The sequence below is a fragment of the Periophthalmus magnuspinnatus genome, chromosome 4 (genome assembly GCF_009829125.3).
Source record: "Periophthalmus magnuspinnatus isolate fPerMag1 chromosome 4, fPerMag1.2.pri, whole genome shotgun sequence".
NCBI classification, from domain to species: Eukaryota; Metazoa; Chordata; class Actinopteri; order Gobiiformes; family Gobiidae; genus Periophthalmus; species Periophthalmus magnuspinnatus.
In genome coordinates this window covers 29,455,869-29,473,088 of record NC_047129.1, presented here as the reverse complement: position 1 = coordinate 29,473,088, position 17,220 = coordinate 29,455,869, and the positions used below count along the sequence as shown (strand labels likewise).

Sequence of the window (17,220 nt, the reverse complement as noted above, 5' to 3'; positions counted from 1 at the left end):
GACGCTGTAGAAATGAGCCGCGCCGAGACACGGGGATCAGGGCTCGGATGAGGGGGAGTGTGTCAAACTAATGCACTCACACAAAGGGACATATGCCAAGGTTTATAATCCAACTCCAGCCTCCTGCAAGCGTCTAAAAACAGGTATTTGGCTCCCGCTTTAAACTAAAATCTGAGGTCCACCTGCCTGGGATTAGTGATGTGTCATTCATGAATTAACGCAAATGGTTGAATCTGGATCTTGGTTTTTAAAAGAACCATTGACTAAATATATATATAAATGGACATAAATGGACAGAGCTAACCTGCTAGCCGCCACGTTCCAAATAGGAAGTGATCATGGGTGCACTTCTGGCTCCAATTCATTGTACATTGAAAAATTGTCGGTCCTCTGTCCGTAAATGCTGCTGTCAGACTCGTCATTTTGGTCTTAAAATGTTCGTATTAACCCGCTCTACGTGATCCTAGTATTTTTATTCCGCTATTTTGTCCGTAAATCAAGATATTAACATGTAGGGACGAATCTTCTTTCAATTTGATCAACAGCTGTGCTAAACCTTCAACAGCCTCGCTCCCGATTGGCTCGTTGGTTGCTATGACACATGAGCTTCATTTGACTGGATTCGAACGCTATGGGTGACGTCGCACTCCGTTTGTTCTAAATAATGGATGATCGATGCGCTCCTTCGTTTCACACGCAGCACTGAAATAAATAAATGTGTTTGGACAGACGATATGTCTCTAGGTAAAAAATACGGCGAGATCATTCTGGATTTAGCCGTTTTAAAGCCTCCCAGAGAATCGGGCAGTGTTGACTCGTTGGTCGCATGATTTTTGAACATTTAACACAAATCTTTAACACTTTATATCACGTTTTAGTGGCAGGACTTCTCTGTAGTTCTTTGATAGACATTAATGGAGTACAGTACAGTACTTCTTGACTGGATTAGTAGCAGTCAGAGTAAGAAAAGCGGGCAGGGCTTGATAAGACGGATACAATTAAATCAATACAAATGTCGTGATTATTATGCGGCTTGGCTAATATCAGTGATGGAAGAAATACTCAATTTTGTTCTGTCAGTAAAAGTACAGATACCGGCGTAAAAGTAAGTATCACATGAAAAAACATCGCTTATTTTCAAGACGCCATATTGCAGAACCATACACACAGGATTCGTCAGCGTCGTGTAGTTATTGTGATAATTGTTATGCTACTTGGTTAATATCACTGATGAATGATGATGAATACTAAATTTTGAAAAGTACAGATACCGAAGTAAAAGTAAAGTATCACATGAAAAAATATACTCACGTAAAAGTATTAAAGTAACTGTTTAAAAATGTACTTAAAGAGTATTTCATGCAGATTTCGAGATGTAATGAAGCTTCAGTGAAAACAACTACGATCTCGCTGAGAATATTATGAATAACAAGGGCCGTCCTCTGAAATTTGGGGGCCCAGGGCAAGAGATCCCCCGCCCCCCACATTCTGGTGATATAATGGTGATTACCTTTAAATAAAATGTCCCACAAAAGATTATTGTTGACCCTTTTAATCACGATGAATGATGTTATGTTTATTGTCCCATCTCTACTTGCGAGTCCCCACCTCTGGGTCTTACCTGTCCATTTACTTCAACTAAACCATTACTCTCTGCCAAACATATTACAGGAACATTTGAATATTTATACAGTTATGTGACAATAACTGACTCTCCAGGTACCAATATTGACATTTTATTATTTGTACAATAGACTTTAGTACATTATTCAAAACACTTCTTATATACTGAAAAAATGGTACTTTTCCAAAGCCCAAAATGGCTCCAGAAGATTCGCTGCACAGCATTTTTTCAATTTTATACATATATGATTTTTTGTAAAAACTGTATCTTAAATAGTATGTACACATAGCTTCTGCTGCAAAATGCATTCTAAACACAAGATAGACTTTATATATAATTCAGCAGGTACATTTGTCCGCATAAATACTCAAACTTAAACTGGAAGGATTTTAACTGGCATGTGCAAATAAACAGAGATAAATAAATGAGATCTTTTCACTAAAGTGCCCGTCCACACGAGGGCGCTCTCCTCTCAAATACTGTACAGTCACGAACAGAAGAAGCAGCATTCAGTGGGTAGTACTGCAGAAATCAGGAGTACATCCAAACCAGACCCCCTCAGCACCGCAAAGGATTATGGGATATCTCTGTGAGCCACCGATAGCAGTGACACAACTTCCCCAGTACATCGAGTTTAATGTAGTACATTGTGTTTAATGCAGTACATCGTGTTTAATGTAGTACATCGTGTTTAATGGCTATGACACTGTAAGAAAATAAATTGGAATCCGTGTATAACTATGATGTCTGACATGGTGATAAATAAAAAGTCTGAAAACACAATTTTGAAGGGGTTTTTTAGATTCCAGTGTGAGATGTTGATGCCCAATCCCTCTCTTCCCAGTAACTAAATATAAAAGTATTCTTGTGGTGTGTATTTCTGCTTGAAGGACCAGATGGCTCCAGAGACACCCAGGACCAGGCTGTGGGGGACTGGGTTGGTACATTCACAAAATGAGCCTAAGTCGTCTTCATTTGCAGCTATTTACAGTGACACTCCCTCAGCCCCATACTCTTTAACACATACAAAATGACTGTCTTTATAGTCATATACATATATATAATATATATTTGTATAACACAAATTCACAATTACAGTAGAAATACATTTTGTACAGTTTTGGATAGTACATGTGTAAGTTTCCAAGTCATATGTGCGTACTTCCATCCATAACTATAAGTGTCATTATAAAATATCACAATTTGAGCAAAGCTAAGGTATATCAATATATTTAGAAAGAATTACCTGAAACATGTAGTAAAAAATAATTGTTTATCAAACCTCTTCTGTTCTGTCTAAACGTGTGGGCTCGTGAGGTTCGGTCTCAGCCTCAGCGTAGAAAAGGCGCCATTTTGTGTCCCTTATTGATCAGTTCTGTACAGGTCTGACACAAAATGGCCGCCACGTGACGCAGTGATGTCACATTAAAGAAAGGACAGCGTGGTTTTGTTCTCCAACATTAAATGTTACACAGAACAAGACTGTCCGAGCATCTGTCGTCATAGCGACCAGTTTAATTTACACAATCGACACAAAATAAAGTCTCTAATCGTCGTTTTTAAAGACAGCCACAGTTTGGCTTTGGCTCTTTCTCTGCTAAATATTTCACCATAAACCACTCACGTCTTTGAGAGGCTAAGTCCGGCCACGCGCCACAAATAAAACTATGATTTAAGACAGAAGACAACAGTGAGTTCAATCAAATGTAATAAACTAAATATGTCTCTCCTTGTATAGTGTGGCCTGTGCATAGAAGTACAGGTCATATTATAGATCCACTGGACTATAGTAATGGACCAGACTTAGCCTCTCCAGTGCATTCACAACCACAAAATGAACTGTTCTGAATGAAACTGTACAAAGGACATGGAGGAAGGAACAGCAAGTCATTCAGATCTGTGGAAAACTTCAAACATGTAAACCTAATGTGTACTATTCATACACTAATCATAGTCTCATTACTGTTATTATCATGGATTGGAGTTGAAAATGTACACTGCCAGTCAAAAGGTTGGACACACCCTCTCATTCAATGTTTTTTTTTTGCTTCATGTTTACGACTTTCTCCATTTTATATACATACGGAACATATCAGATATATAAAGCAAGATGGATTTTATATTTAAAGCGCTCATATTACGCGAGTTTCTGATCTGTTAAAATTTTGTTTCCTCATCACAAACAGACCTGGAGTTGTGTTTTGTTTCATTCACACATGTTTAACACAGAAAACCTGCCTTTTTAAGATGAGTTCTTCTCTCAAGCAGAAAACACTCTGTTCCACCTTGTGATGTCATCATGTGGTAATTCAGGAAGTGCTCCATTGTGGTTTTAAATGATGTGGTTTTTGGATGATTGCTGTCCTGGAATTGCCAATCATCAAGGTAAAAGGAGCTATTAATTTGAAAACTACCACTTGATGACATCACAAGGTGGAACAGAGCATTTTGAGCTTTGGAGATGTGGACAGACTAATAATAAAGTGTGACTCAAACATGTGTAAATGAAACAAAACACAACTCCAGGTGTGTTTTTGACGATTGTATCACGACTTAAAGCTCATAAGACTCCCATTTTGTGTAATGTAATATTTTTAAATCCTCAAAGTATCCGCCCTTTGCTTGGTCGACAACGCTGCAAATCTTTGGCCTTCTCTTTATGATAAAATCTCTTGAATCTGCTGAAGTGGTTTTCACTTTACAGCGGTGTCACGTCAGGGCAAAAAAAAAAAGCCAAAATGTTCATAACTGTGGTCAAAGTAAAGGCTATTTTTAACACTCTAAAAAGATCTACAGTTTTGAGTTATTTTCAGTTTCATTTTTGTTTACTACAATCCACATGTGCCCAGTGGTGGAAGAAGTACTCAGATGTGTTACTTAAGTAAAAGTACAGATACAAAGATAAAAGGTACTCAAGTAAAAGTATCACGTTAAAAATCGAGTTAAGTATAAGTATTTAAGTACCCGTTTAAAAATGTACTTCAAGAGTCAAAAGTAAAAGTATAAGTGTTGTTCATTTGTTAAAGTGTTAAATGTAGTGATACTGATTCAAAATGATACATATTTTGGTCAACAGTAGCAAAACGGATCAGTTTATTAACTTTTCTTATGAGTTTTGTGTATTTATTTTTGTTTGCTCAAACAATAACCCCTCAAATCAGATGAAAAGTACTTTTTACTTTTCAGACCAGTTCAAAAATGTAGTAGAAAATCTATCAAATGTAGTGAAGGAAAAGTAAAAAGTATCCACTGTAAAATGAACTTAAATAAAGTACAGATACCTAAAAATTCTACTTAAGTACTTCGTTATCTTCCACCGCTGTACGTGTCCATTCATCATTTCGACGCCTTCAGTGAGAATCTAAAATGGAAATAATCATGGAAATAAAGAAACATAAAAAGTGTCCAACCCTTTGACTGGTCCTTTAACCCAATCAGGACTTCACATAATAAACGTTTTTTGGTTCACTTTGGTATACATAATTGTTTTCTTTGTGAATTTTAATTGCTTATGCTTTACTTTAGAAATTCTATACTTTTCAAATATATAATCTACAATTTACGTAGATTTTTTTCATTGCACATAATCATAAAAAGGCAATCTGTCACATTTCTGTTACATTCAGTTTTCACAGTTTTAAACCACGAAATGGTCGCGACTTTTCAAATTTTCCATAAAAAATATCTTTCTCTCTAATTGCACATAATCATTTGCCAGATTTTTGATATTTGATGTGATTGTACAATGCTTCAACTGAGAGTTATCAGCTTTTAAAGGCCCTGTATGGGACTTTTTATCATGTATTTGAGCAAATTTTTCTTGCTCCGGTCCAGATATTTTGTATAAGCAGCTCTTGAGGTCAAAATAAGTCTGCTGCATGCTGTCTGTTGTGTTTTATTGTCCGATAATCAAGAAATACACGTTAGCATACTAGTTTGAGTTGTGAAAAATGCTTATAAACTCATCTAGGTGAATAATTAGGATGTTCAGAATGCTTAAAGTGAGAGAGAAATAACTTTGGACCATTGCAAATTGTTTAAAATGAACTAGTTTTGCTTTTTACATTTTTAACACAGTAAAAATCAGGTACAGCACAATTCAAAATATGACTTATATTTAAATACTTTTAAGTTAAAACTAAACAATACGTTTTCGTCGTACTTCTCGCTCCTCCTTGCTGCTCCCTCTCGTCTGACCCCCTGTCCTCGTGACTACAGCGCCCCCTTTTGGCACATACGCAAACAGGTAAAGCTCTGATGTTGGGCTCAGTGTTAAAGTGGACTGATGTTTGTCCGAGTGGCACAGATATATCTCGACTCCGCTAGACAAACTCAGTACAGACATGCGGCAAGTTCAGAAAACAACGCAATGGAATCAACGGCAGTGTTTTCCAAAAGTGCTCGAGTAAAGCAACAACGTGTAACCTTGAGTAAAATAACGAGAATTCAGAATATATGTCTGGATTTGGAGTTCAGTTGTTTTAAAAATGAAGCTGAATTGGGCTAAAAAATTTCTTGCGCAGTTAATACTTTGCAGTGACATCACATAGGGGTACTGCATGGATGTCTATGGCGGAATGTTCAGCAGCTACCATGGTGACACAGTGCACACGTTAGCAAACACGGTCCAAACTAGATTATAACGCCAAAAGCACACATGTGTTTGTATGTTGAGATTAATATAATAAATCAAGTCATTTTAACAAATCCAGACGTTCACGGGTTGCAGAACGATGAAAAATCAGGACCGTTGCCATAGCGATTATCAATTTAAGTCCACGTATGAAGCTGAAAACCATCGTCAGAGTCACTTTTGAGGAAAACACTGCTTCACAGAAATTTTGGCACAATGTTATGGCACAGGCTCGAGTATACAGCTTAATACGGAGTGACCTGGTTTTGACGCTGGATGGTGCAATGCATGATGGGAGCTGGAGTCTTTGACCAATGGCGGACAGTGTAAACACGATGTGCTCTAAATATGGCACTGCAGGACAAGGCTCAGCTCGTAGCCACAGGTCAACCCGGTCTGTGGAAGTTTCAAATCTGTGGATGAACTCGATTTCGATTCTGAGGAACAGGCGGATTTTGAGCTCACGATGAAAATAAAATAACGTGATTTTTAGAGAATGTTCAACACAAAATAATGGTACTTTCTTTATGTGATCGTGTGGTTCGGACCAAGCTCACGATTATCCTAAAACTGTTCAAGTGATGTTTTTTGTGGTTTAAATGAGTATCTAGTTTCGATACTATTAGCGAATCTTGTTTGTACTATTTCACGTTCTGACGACACTAACGTTAAAATTTAAAGCTGGCAAAAGTATTAATACCCAGATACTAATTGATAATAAAACTAGTACCGAAACTAGATACTCATTTGAACAAGTACTGATGCTAAAAAAGTACATAAATAGCACAAATTTAGCACTATAATGACGCTGATGCCACAAGAATCCTATTTTTTTTTATACATTGTCATTTCTAACATAAAACTCAATCTCAAACTATTCAGAAACAGTCAAAAATATGCCCATTTTGTGTCATTTCTTCAGTATCGATACTTGTTCAAATGAGTATCTAGCTTCAGTACTCGTCATGTAGCATCTGGGTATTAATTTGTTGTTGTTTTATACGCCCCTAGTGGTGGTTTTATAGAACGTGATAATGCCAAACTGCCAGATGAGACGCAAAAAACAGTTGTTCCTATTAATTACATTGTACTTTGCAGTGAAATATCCAAAAGGTAAATTCACAAATGTTGAGTCTGATCATTTTTTATCAGTGACGAGACTCAAGAACTCACTGTATTACAACAAAAAACTGCATTTTAACTATATTAATTTGTGCTGTCCCCATCTGTATTAAACATAATTGGACTATAGAGTGTTATAATGGTTATTAATGGGATAAACTGCTCTGGATTTTATAAAATATATTGAAAATTTAATCATACGACACGTTCTTGCCCATCCAGATTACATCATCATCATCACAGTAACTGGTTCTTTCCACAGACTGGGTTGTAAATATAGTCGGGGCCATATTTGTAGTAAAACGTGCGTCGTTTTACTAAAAAGAACGGCTCCTTTTGTATTGCTTTAGCGCTTTAGCTTAAATGCAAACTCATCATCAACATGTGGAAATCTATACAGAAAGTTGTGGCTCATTTCATGTTCATTTGTTCAGAAGAGAAACTAGTTCAACATTAAAATCCCATTGGCCCAGCGCGCATCTTTATACAGGATATATACAAAAGTCCCAGCGGTGAGAGCAGTAACAGAGGAGGATTATGGGTAAAAATCCAAACCCTACAGTAAAACCGAGTGTAGAATATGTTCAGAATAAAATGATCAAACCTGGAGTCATAGCGTCCTCAGTCCAACCTCACAGAACGTCAGCAGACCAGGCCCACGCTGCAGCAGATATGTGCAAATGGATTCAGTTCATGTATATAACACGGGTACAATAGCTCCATAACTAAACCCAAACGTCTTTTCATTTGGTTTTATAAAATACTTTAGTTTTAATATATATTCATTTATTTTTTTAAGTGCCTGGGGACCCGAGATCAAGGTTAGGTGCTCATCTTTTGTTGTTGAAGTAAAATTCATATAAATTATTAACAGATTTATGTATAATTCATGACCTTAGCACAGTTACGTATTAAAAAATATATATATTTATACATTGAAATACTATATTTAAAATGTGGTGGTTTATACATTTCATGTTTTTATGCTTTGTTTTTTGTTTTTTTGTTTTTTTTTAAATGGTCATAGCTGTACAATCAACTTTTAAGGTTAGGTTAAGGTCACTTTATTGTAATTCATTCTCTGCATTTGACCCATCCTTCAATCAGAGCTGCTGGGGCCCCCTGGTGGAGCAGTGAGCTATTGCAGTACAGTAAAGCGCTCGGGGACCCATTTCCAGATGTTGCGCTCCGTCAGGACTACGTTAGCTGGAGGATTTGACCGATTTTACGTGTTTTGGGTTGACAGGGGGACACCGGAGTACCCGCCCAGACGCAGGGAGAACACGCAAACCCCGCACAGAAAGACCTGGGATTCAAACCCAGAAACTTCTTGCGGGGAGGCGTGACTTTTAGCCTATTACCGCCTATTAACTATCACAGCTTATTCGTTTAAAGGTGCATTTTGTAAATTTCCTGGTGGATTTTTACAGCAATAAAAACACCAGCAACAAAACAGAAGATAAGTTGAACGTCATACTGTGGAACGTTCCAGGTAAAGCAATACTCCAATTTCCACCAGAAAACTTACACAATGACACGCTAACTTGAGTATTTTTAGGTTGACACAGGGAGGATACGCAAACTACTTAAGGGTCTGGCATCCACTTAGACATAACTGCTGCAACAGGCGTCAAACGTAAAAACTACCAGAACAACCAAAGTGAAGCGTTCAGATACGCTCCTCTCGTCAAACCCCCTGTACCGCTCAAATATACGATGATATGTTTGTGTTTTGGCACTACAGGATTGCCTTTGATCCAGCAAAAGGCAATGCAAAGGTAGAAAAGCGTGTGTAGTCTGTGTAGTCCTCCGGGGGGGCGCTGTGGAGTTGAAGCGTTGAAATGGTGGGGATATAAAAGTGATCCTAGTGTGAGCTGCTGTCCCTCAGAAGCACCAAGTCCACTGTCCGAGTGAAGCTTTTGAGCAAAGACACGGCCACGTCGTGCTCCAGGTTCAGAAAACTATGTCCATTGGCCTGGAAAAGACGCAAAATGCAAGAGTTTGAAGTCAGAAATATTTAAACTTTTACTGCAAGAAGATAAACGACAATATTAAAGGACGTGTACCAGATTTCCTTACGTGGATCTGTACAAAATGTGCCCCAGTACAGATATATATTTCGTATACGCAGCTCTTGAATCCGCTGTGTACTGCCACCAACGAATTATAAAGCGGTTTATTGTCCGAGAATCAGGAAGAGTGCGTATGCATGCTAATATTTGTGCGGTTTGGTGCGTGAGAGTTGTGAAAAACGCTTAGAAACTCATCACGGTGAATAATTAGGATGTTCTGAATGCAGAAAGTGAGTGAGGAATGACTTTGGACCACTGCAAAACAGTTTCAAATGAACAAGTTTTGTTTTTTACATTTTGAAGACAGTGAAAATCTGATACAGCGCCTTTATCTGTCCACAATAGAACAAAAACAGTCGCGAAGGTCGAAGTGCGTTGCCCGTGTGCACAAATGAACGTTAAGTCCTTTTCTCACTACAGCGTTGATAAGGATTCGGGAACAATTTTCACCGGGAAGATTCAGATCAGACCTGCTTTTGTGTGAAGTTTGACACGATACAAATCTCGAATGTGCAGCTAATCTAAAGGCTTCAGAGTGATGAAAACTTTGCACAAATCCCCAAAACTATTCAAAACAAAACATTATTATTATTATGAAGAGTTGAAGCAGGACCAGTCGTCTCCATTTTGAAAAATCCCCAATGTTCTTTTCTCCTTTTCCTTTTTGTCGCTATCTTCTGGAGATATGATCACTTTCGAAGGGGCTACTTGACAGACGGCCTGAATATCTCACTCACTTGTTGAACTTTGATACGGGAACTTTTAAAACAAGATCTCAAATCTGTATAAAAGTCTAAAATCTGGCTGCACTAGAACTGAGATGGGAAAAGGTTTTTTTAAGGGGTTATTTTGCTTTTCAAAAATGGAAAACATGGAAAACAAGGACATGCAAAACTGTAAACGCTGGTGCCACTAATGCACTTTAATAATCTGGGGATAAACATTTATACTCACACCTGTGCATGTTTTAAAGTTTGAAATGGACCCATGTACTTATGTTTTTTTTATGTTTTTTATTTGCGTTGTTCTGTATTTTTATAAGGCGCCCGTGAAAAAGAGGGTCTGAGCGCTCTTGTGAAAAATTAAATGAATGAAATGACAAAAATGTAAAGTGAAAAGTGAGATTTATCAAGAAGGGATGGAGTTATATTTTAGTAGAAGTAAAAATAGATTTGGCTTTTGAAAATACTACTATACTAAGAGTAAACTCCAAGCCTCTTACTCAAAATGGTTGAAGTAGGTGGAGTTTATGTGACATCCCATTGTTCTAAACTGCCTATAATTGTTGACTTTGAGCTGGAGGAAAGGTAAAAATATACGGCATATAGTCATAGATATTTTGTCCTCATTAATAGTTAATACTCTGCCTGGCCAAAAAAAATAAAGGTCACACACTCTAATATTTAGTTGTTCTGCCTTTAGCTTTGATTATTGTTTCGATTTCGCTTCTGCAACGTCACAAGATTTATTTCCATCCAGTGTTGCATTAATTTCTCTCCCTGATCTCACATTGATGATGGTCGAGTCTGACGCTGCTCAAAGCTTCTCCAGCTCATCCCAAAGATTCTCAATGGGGTTAAGGTCTGGACTCTGTGGTGGACGATCCATGTGTGAAAATGATGTCTCTGTCTCTCTCTCTCTCTCTGTCTGCTTCTACCTCTCTCTGCTTCTCTTTCTCCTTTCTCTCTCTCTGCTTCTCCCTCTCCCTGCTTTCTCTCTCTTCCTGCTTCTTCCTCTCTCTGCTTCTCTTTCTCTCTCTCTCCCTCTCTGCTTCTATTTCTCTCTCCCTTCCTCCCTCTCCATCTTTCTCTCTCTGTGCATCTCGCTCTCTGCCTCTGCTTCTCCCTCTCTTCCTGCTTTCTCCCTCTCCCTCTCTTCCTCTCTCTCTGTGCATCTCTCTCTGTCTCTCCCCCTCTCTGCCTCCCTCCCTCTCTCTCTCTCTGTCTCTCTCCCTATCTGCTTCTATTTCTCTCTCTGTCTCTCTCTTTGCGCAGCTCTCTCTCTCTGCCTGTTTCTCCCTCTTTCCCTCCTGCTTTTCCTCTCTCCCCCTCTCCCTCTCTGTCTGTCTCTCTGCTTCTCTTTCTCTCAGCCTCCCTTTCTCTCTCCCTCCCTCTCCCTCTCTCTCTCTCTGTCTCATGCTCCTGATCCACTCTTTCACAATTTGATGAATCCTGGCATTGTCACCTCGGAATACGCCCGTGCCATCAGGGAAGAAAAAATCTAAACATTTATGGAATAACCTGGTCATTCAGTTTATTCAGGTGTCAGCTGACCTCATTCTGCTGAACCTCGACCGGACCAACTGCAGCATCACCGACATATTTGCTTAGTTAAATCCAAGTGGTGACTTTTTATTTTTTATTTTTTGGCCAGGCAGTGTATCTCTATATGTAATTACTGTTCTTATCCAGATGATGAAAAAACTGACATGTAGTTCAACATCTTCTCATCTAAACCTTAAACTGTATAAAGAAGTCCACAGTTTTTTCAATGTAAAATGAATTGGAGCCAGAGTCGATGGAGCCGGAAGCGCGCTCATGACCATTTCCTGTTTGGAACGCGACGGCTAGCACGTTAGCTATGTCCATTTATATACGGTATACAGTCTATGATTTAAATACACAGAATTGTAGTATTAAAATATTCAATTCCAGGTTCCCCCATAGACCCAACACCTGGATTACATCTGAAATCATGATATAAATGATAGAGCGTTTAAGCAACCATCATTCACACGCAGCTAGCAACTTTTTTGTTCTCCTTGCACCATTTTTCTTGTTTCTGCATTATCTTAAAGGGCCCATGTTACTCTATTTGCTGGTCTATGTTATAATGTTGTTTCCTCATCACAAACAGACCTGGAGTTATGTTTTGTCTCATTCACACATGTTTAACACACAAACCCTGCACATTTAGGCTGATATTTCATTCTTCTCTCAAACAGAAAACGCTCTGTTCCACCTTGTGATGTCATGAAGTAATACAGGAAGTGCTCTATTGGTGTTTTTAAACTCCACACACCTTCACTACAACCTTCATTTGGATCATTTCAGCCCTGGAAATGCCAATCTCTACTGAACTAAAGATAAAACGTAGCTGTTAACTTGAAAACTACCACTTCATGACATCACAAGGTGGAACGGAGCGTTTTGAGCTTTGAAGATGTAGACAGACTAATAATAAATGATAACGCAAACAAACAAAAATTGATAAAGTTCACAATATTCTAACTTGACTTAAAGCTCACAACTCAATTTTGCGTAATATAAGACCTTTAAAACTGCAATGCGGAACTTTTCTGGTAGATGTTCTGTCACCTGTTTGTTGTTTCCATGGACACAGTTTGCTTCTCTACAGCCCTGACCCTCAAACAGGTTACGTAATGCACATTTAAGTGATAAAAAAAGGCTAAGATGTCCAAGTATTCACACATCTATAAACAGTGGAGTGAAGTAGATTTGGAAAAACTGCAGATACTTCATGAGTTTGCGTATCGATCTTACCTGCAGTATTTTGTCTCCCGGTTGCAGGACGGAGGCTGCGGGCCCGTCATGCTGTACCCTAGTAACAAAGATACCCTATAAGTCAAAATGATACACCGTTAGGACAACACAGGGACACGATGTTTTAGAATCTTTGCCTTTCTTCAAAACCCCCGCTCTGAATTTAGCCACATGCAACATCTGAATGTGATCCACTTAAAGCAGCAAACTGGAATTTATATTTACAGAACAAATACAGAGATTCAGTCGACTCGTGGGGCAGTCGGACCTGAGAGCAGCTTTGGCAGTGAACAGGAGCAGACTGGAGTGAGCGGCACAAGCCTGGGTGTCTTGGTTAATGTGGTCCTCTGGTGACCTCTAGTGGCAGAAAAGGAGATCGCTACACCAAATTTTTTTAAGTAAATCCAGAAGGAAAAAAATGTATATATATATATAGGAATTTTGCCTTAATATAGTACAGTTTTTGTGTAAAGTGTAGTTGTTTCTAGTATACACAAGCAAACTAAGTCCGTCCAGTATAATTATAATAACAAATTACAAAACTTCTCAGAATCTAGAACCACAAAAACCCAGAACTTCAAAAAACGGTTAAAATAAATTCTAATACTTCTAACAGTTTTGAGCATTTTATATATGAAAATGGCATTCTATTACTAAAATACTTGCCTGTTTTAATCTTCATTGTAGTACCATAATCAGTATCAAGTATTGAGTGAACCCGAAATCGAGGTTGAAATTTTAGTATCGTAACAAAACCAGTGGTGGATGAAATATGCATTTTTTTACAGAGATAAAAAGTTAAAAGTAAAAGGATCACATGGAAAAATCTACTTAAGTGAAAGTATTTAAGTACCTGTTTAAAAATGCAGTTTTTTAGGGTAAAAAATGAAGAAAAAAAATAAAATAAATAAAGTTAAATGTACTGATTAAAAATGATACATATTTTTTTCCAACTGTAAAAATATGAATCAATTTCTTATTTTTTCTTATGAATTTTGTCTGTTTTTTTTTTTTTTTTTGCTCAAAGCCGAATCGTGACCTCGAAAACTTCAGTCATGATGTTACTACGCACATGTGCAAAGTACTTTTTACTTTTCAGTCTAATTCAAAAATGTAGTGGAGTAGAAAGTACAAATACTGCTCTCAAATGTAGTGAAGTAAAAGTAAAAAGTATCCACTGTAAAACGCACTTCAGTAAAGTACAGATACCTAAAATTCTAGTTAAGTACAGTACTTTACTACTTGTACTTCATTACCTTCCACCACTGGACAACACTAAACAGCACCTCCCTTTACGTCCTCCTTTCATCTTTACGTTCGAATTCAGCCTTTTACAACTCTCTAAAATGACTGTAACGAAACTAAAATAAACAGAAGGCGTTGCGTTTAATCTGACACATCTCAGGTCCTCTCCGTCTCACTGCCAAAGCTGAACACGAGATAGAAAGTGGTTTGAACGAGAGGAGTAAAAGGGGAAAGGGCCAGACACACTCGGAGCTCCCTCTTTAACCCAAGGCAGAGATTATAAATTCACCAACATCTTTTCACTTGGAGCTGAAAGATGTTTTGTCTGGAAACACATAGAGAATCAGACAGGGACGGTTCAACACAGGAGTTGAACACAAACGGATTAGGACAGAAATAAAACAACCGGTCGGAGGTTGACATTTGAAAACATAGATAAAAAAAGCGGATTAGTACATAGTGGCGGAGCTGTACAGTGAGCAGCATAAAGGAATTAGATCTATGTGTTTTCAGTTTGTTTTTTTTATGGAGCTCACTGTTAGCCAAAGCACAAAGTTAGCGGTTAGCAGCTGTAAAGTCGTTAAGCGTTAGTGACAACAAGCCAGCGGTTACAGAGACTGCGTTTTTGGAAATATAAAACAAAGATATAAAACAAAAATAACCAGTAAAGGCGCTGTACCTGATTTTTTTCCCATGCGTTTTATCAATTTTTTTTCTTACCCCAGTTCAAAAATATTGTATAAACAGCCAAGGTAAGGTGAGGTAAGGTTAGCCGTGTGTGTCTAATTCAGTCCGATAATCAAAAAGTGCGCGTTAATATGCTAGTTGTTGTTAGCTTTACGGTTAAAGCAAAATTCCGCTCTCGTTTCTGACCGTTGCGGAGCTTATAAACTCATCGTGGTGAATAATTAGGATGCTCTGAATGCCTAAGTTAAGTGAGGAATAACTTTGGACAAACTGCAAACTGTTTAAAATGAGCTAGTTGTGTTTTTCACGTTTTTAAGACGGTAAAAATCCAGTACAGCGTCTTTCAAGGGATTGACGTATATGCGATGGGCAGTAGTTTGTTTAAGCAGGTCTTTGAGAACTACTATCCAAAAAGTATTTCTTAGACCCACTGTCAAATTACTGAGCAATCCCTTAAAGGTGCACTATGTAACTTTTCCAGGGTTCAGGACATAGACTGTATAAAGAAGTGGATTAAGTGAGTGTGGCGTCGCCTGTAGCGTTCGGCTTCAACCAAACTGAAGTCAATCGGGGCTAACGGTTACAGCGGCAAATTTGGAGCTGATTCCATATTCGGAATTCTGACCACGTGTATCATAGCAACCAAAGAGCCAATCGGGAGTGAGTTTGCTGAAGGTACACGCCACTTCCTGCGCTTAGCAACGCTGTGAATCAAACCTGTTGCTAACGCTAGCGGGAGAGACCTCGGGGAAGAAAAAAGGCCCCTGATTGGTCTCTTGCTATTTAATATCTTGATTTACGGATGAAATAGCGAAATAAAAACGTCCGGATCGTGTAGAGCAGGTTAATATGAACATTTTAAACCGAAACGACGAGCCTGACAGCAGCGGTTACAAGGGTTTTTCAATAGAAAGTGAATTGGGGCGAGACGTGATGTAGCTGAATCATGCTATTTGGAAACCACTATTTTGGTTAGCGGGCTAGCTACGTCCATTTACATATACAGTCTATGGTCGTGTGTCGATGTAGCTCCGTGGTGACGTAAAGGTGGTTTATCAAGGTGTTTTTATTTCAGTAATAAAAACACCTGAAAAACACTTGAATAAATGTAATGTAAATAAGAAGTTTAATGCCATAAAGTGGAAGCAATAACTCCTGAAAGCCTGAAAAGTTATTTAGCACACCTTTGATGATATTACAGTTTAAATTTGAGATATTCCAAATGTCAAAACAATAACAAAAGCAAAACTGCAGTATTTCTAGAGTGTCCCACAGCTGCACAAAGCGTACAATCTGCAAACGTCATGTGATAGGGTCATTTCAGTACTGCTCTACTGACAGTCTTGGATTATCGAGGGTATTTTAAATTAAATGGGGTCAAATCTGTTTATTAGAAAAGTTTATGGATGTTGTATGCCTCTTCTTCACCTGCAGCTGATTTAGTGACAAAATGTTTAAAAAATAAGGAGTTTTTTTTAATTCAAGTGTCATCAAAGATCCTGTAGAGCAGTGAGCCGGCCTGTCACGATAACACATTTTGAACAACGATATATCGCGATAGAACAATATCCCAATAAACGATAATATTGAAACTACTTAATATGACTGTCCAAATACGTCTAAAGCAGAATAATCGCAATAAACCTGTTTCAAAGTGAGACATATGTAAAAAAAACATGCCAACAGTACATAAATACCTCAGTTAAACACTTCATATATTTTTATTATTATGATTACAGCTCAAATGTGACGCTTAATACTATAAAAAACTCTCTGCTAGTGCAAAGAAAAGGTACACGCTGTATTTATTTACCCTGAGAACGTATTCTTCTTTCTATCGTGTCTTAAATGTGTGTGAATGTGTGAGTGTTTCCTTGATGTAAAGCATTTTGAGAGCCTTGAAGGTGGAAAAACCTCGTATAAAAATGTGACCGTTCACCGCAGTAATTATCGTGACAGGCCGAGCTGCGAGAATCAAAATTATCTGAAAAGATTGATGCGTTGTCATAAGTTCACCTAAAGAGAAGGTTAATATTTGTCAGTAACGTTTTGAGGATTATGTTTTAAAGGCTTTGCTCTGTTCATGAAGTTCAGGGTGATACTTCTTTTTAAATTCAAATTCTAATCAAAATATTATGTACTTAAATGGGCAAAAGTCCACAAAAAGTGTAGTTATGTTCCCACAGCCCTGTTTTCTCACATTTAAAGAATATTTTTGAAAGTAAATCCGTAATTCCTACACTTGCCCTGTTCCTAACTTTAACCTTAATCTAAAAAACAGGCCCAGAAACCTAAAACCAAACAAATGTGCCAACACAGAGCTGACCCCCAATG

At 38.0% G+C, this 17,220-nt stretch overlaps 1 protein-coding gene across 1 annotated transcript in view; it reads right to left on the bottom strand.

The window, feature by feature from the left end:
• Positions 1 to 9,243: 9,243 nt before the first annotated feature.
• Positions 9,244 to 17,220, bottom strand: part of lrrc7 (leucine rich repeat containing 7) — a 116,010-nt gene continuing 108,033 nt past the window's right edge. Inside the window, exons 34-35 of the mRNA XM_055221552.1 lie at positions 12,955 to 13,029; positions 9,244 to 9,354 (exon numbers count right to left, since the gene is read on the bottom strand). Coding sequence (XP_055077527.1) covers positions 9,244 to 9,354; positions 12,955 to 13,029 — 186 coding nt within the window. The remainder of the gene's footprint in view (positions 9,355 to 12,954; positions 13,030 to 17,220) is intronic.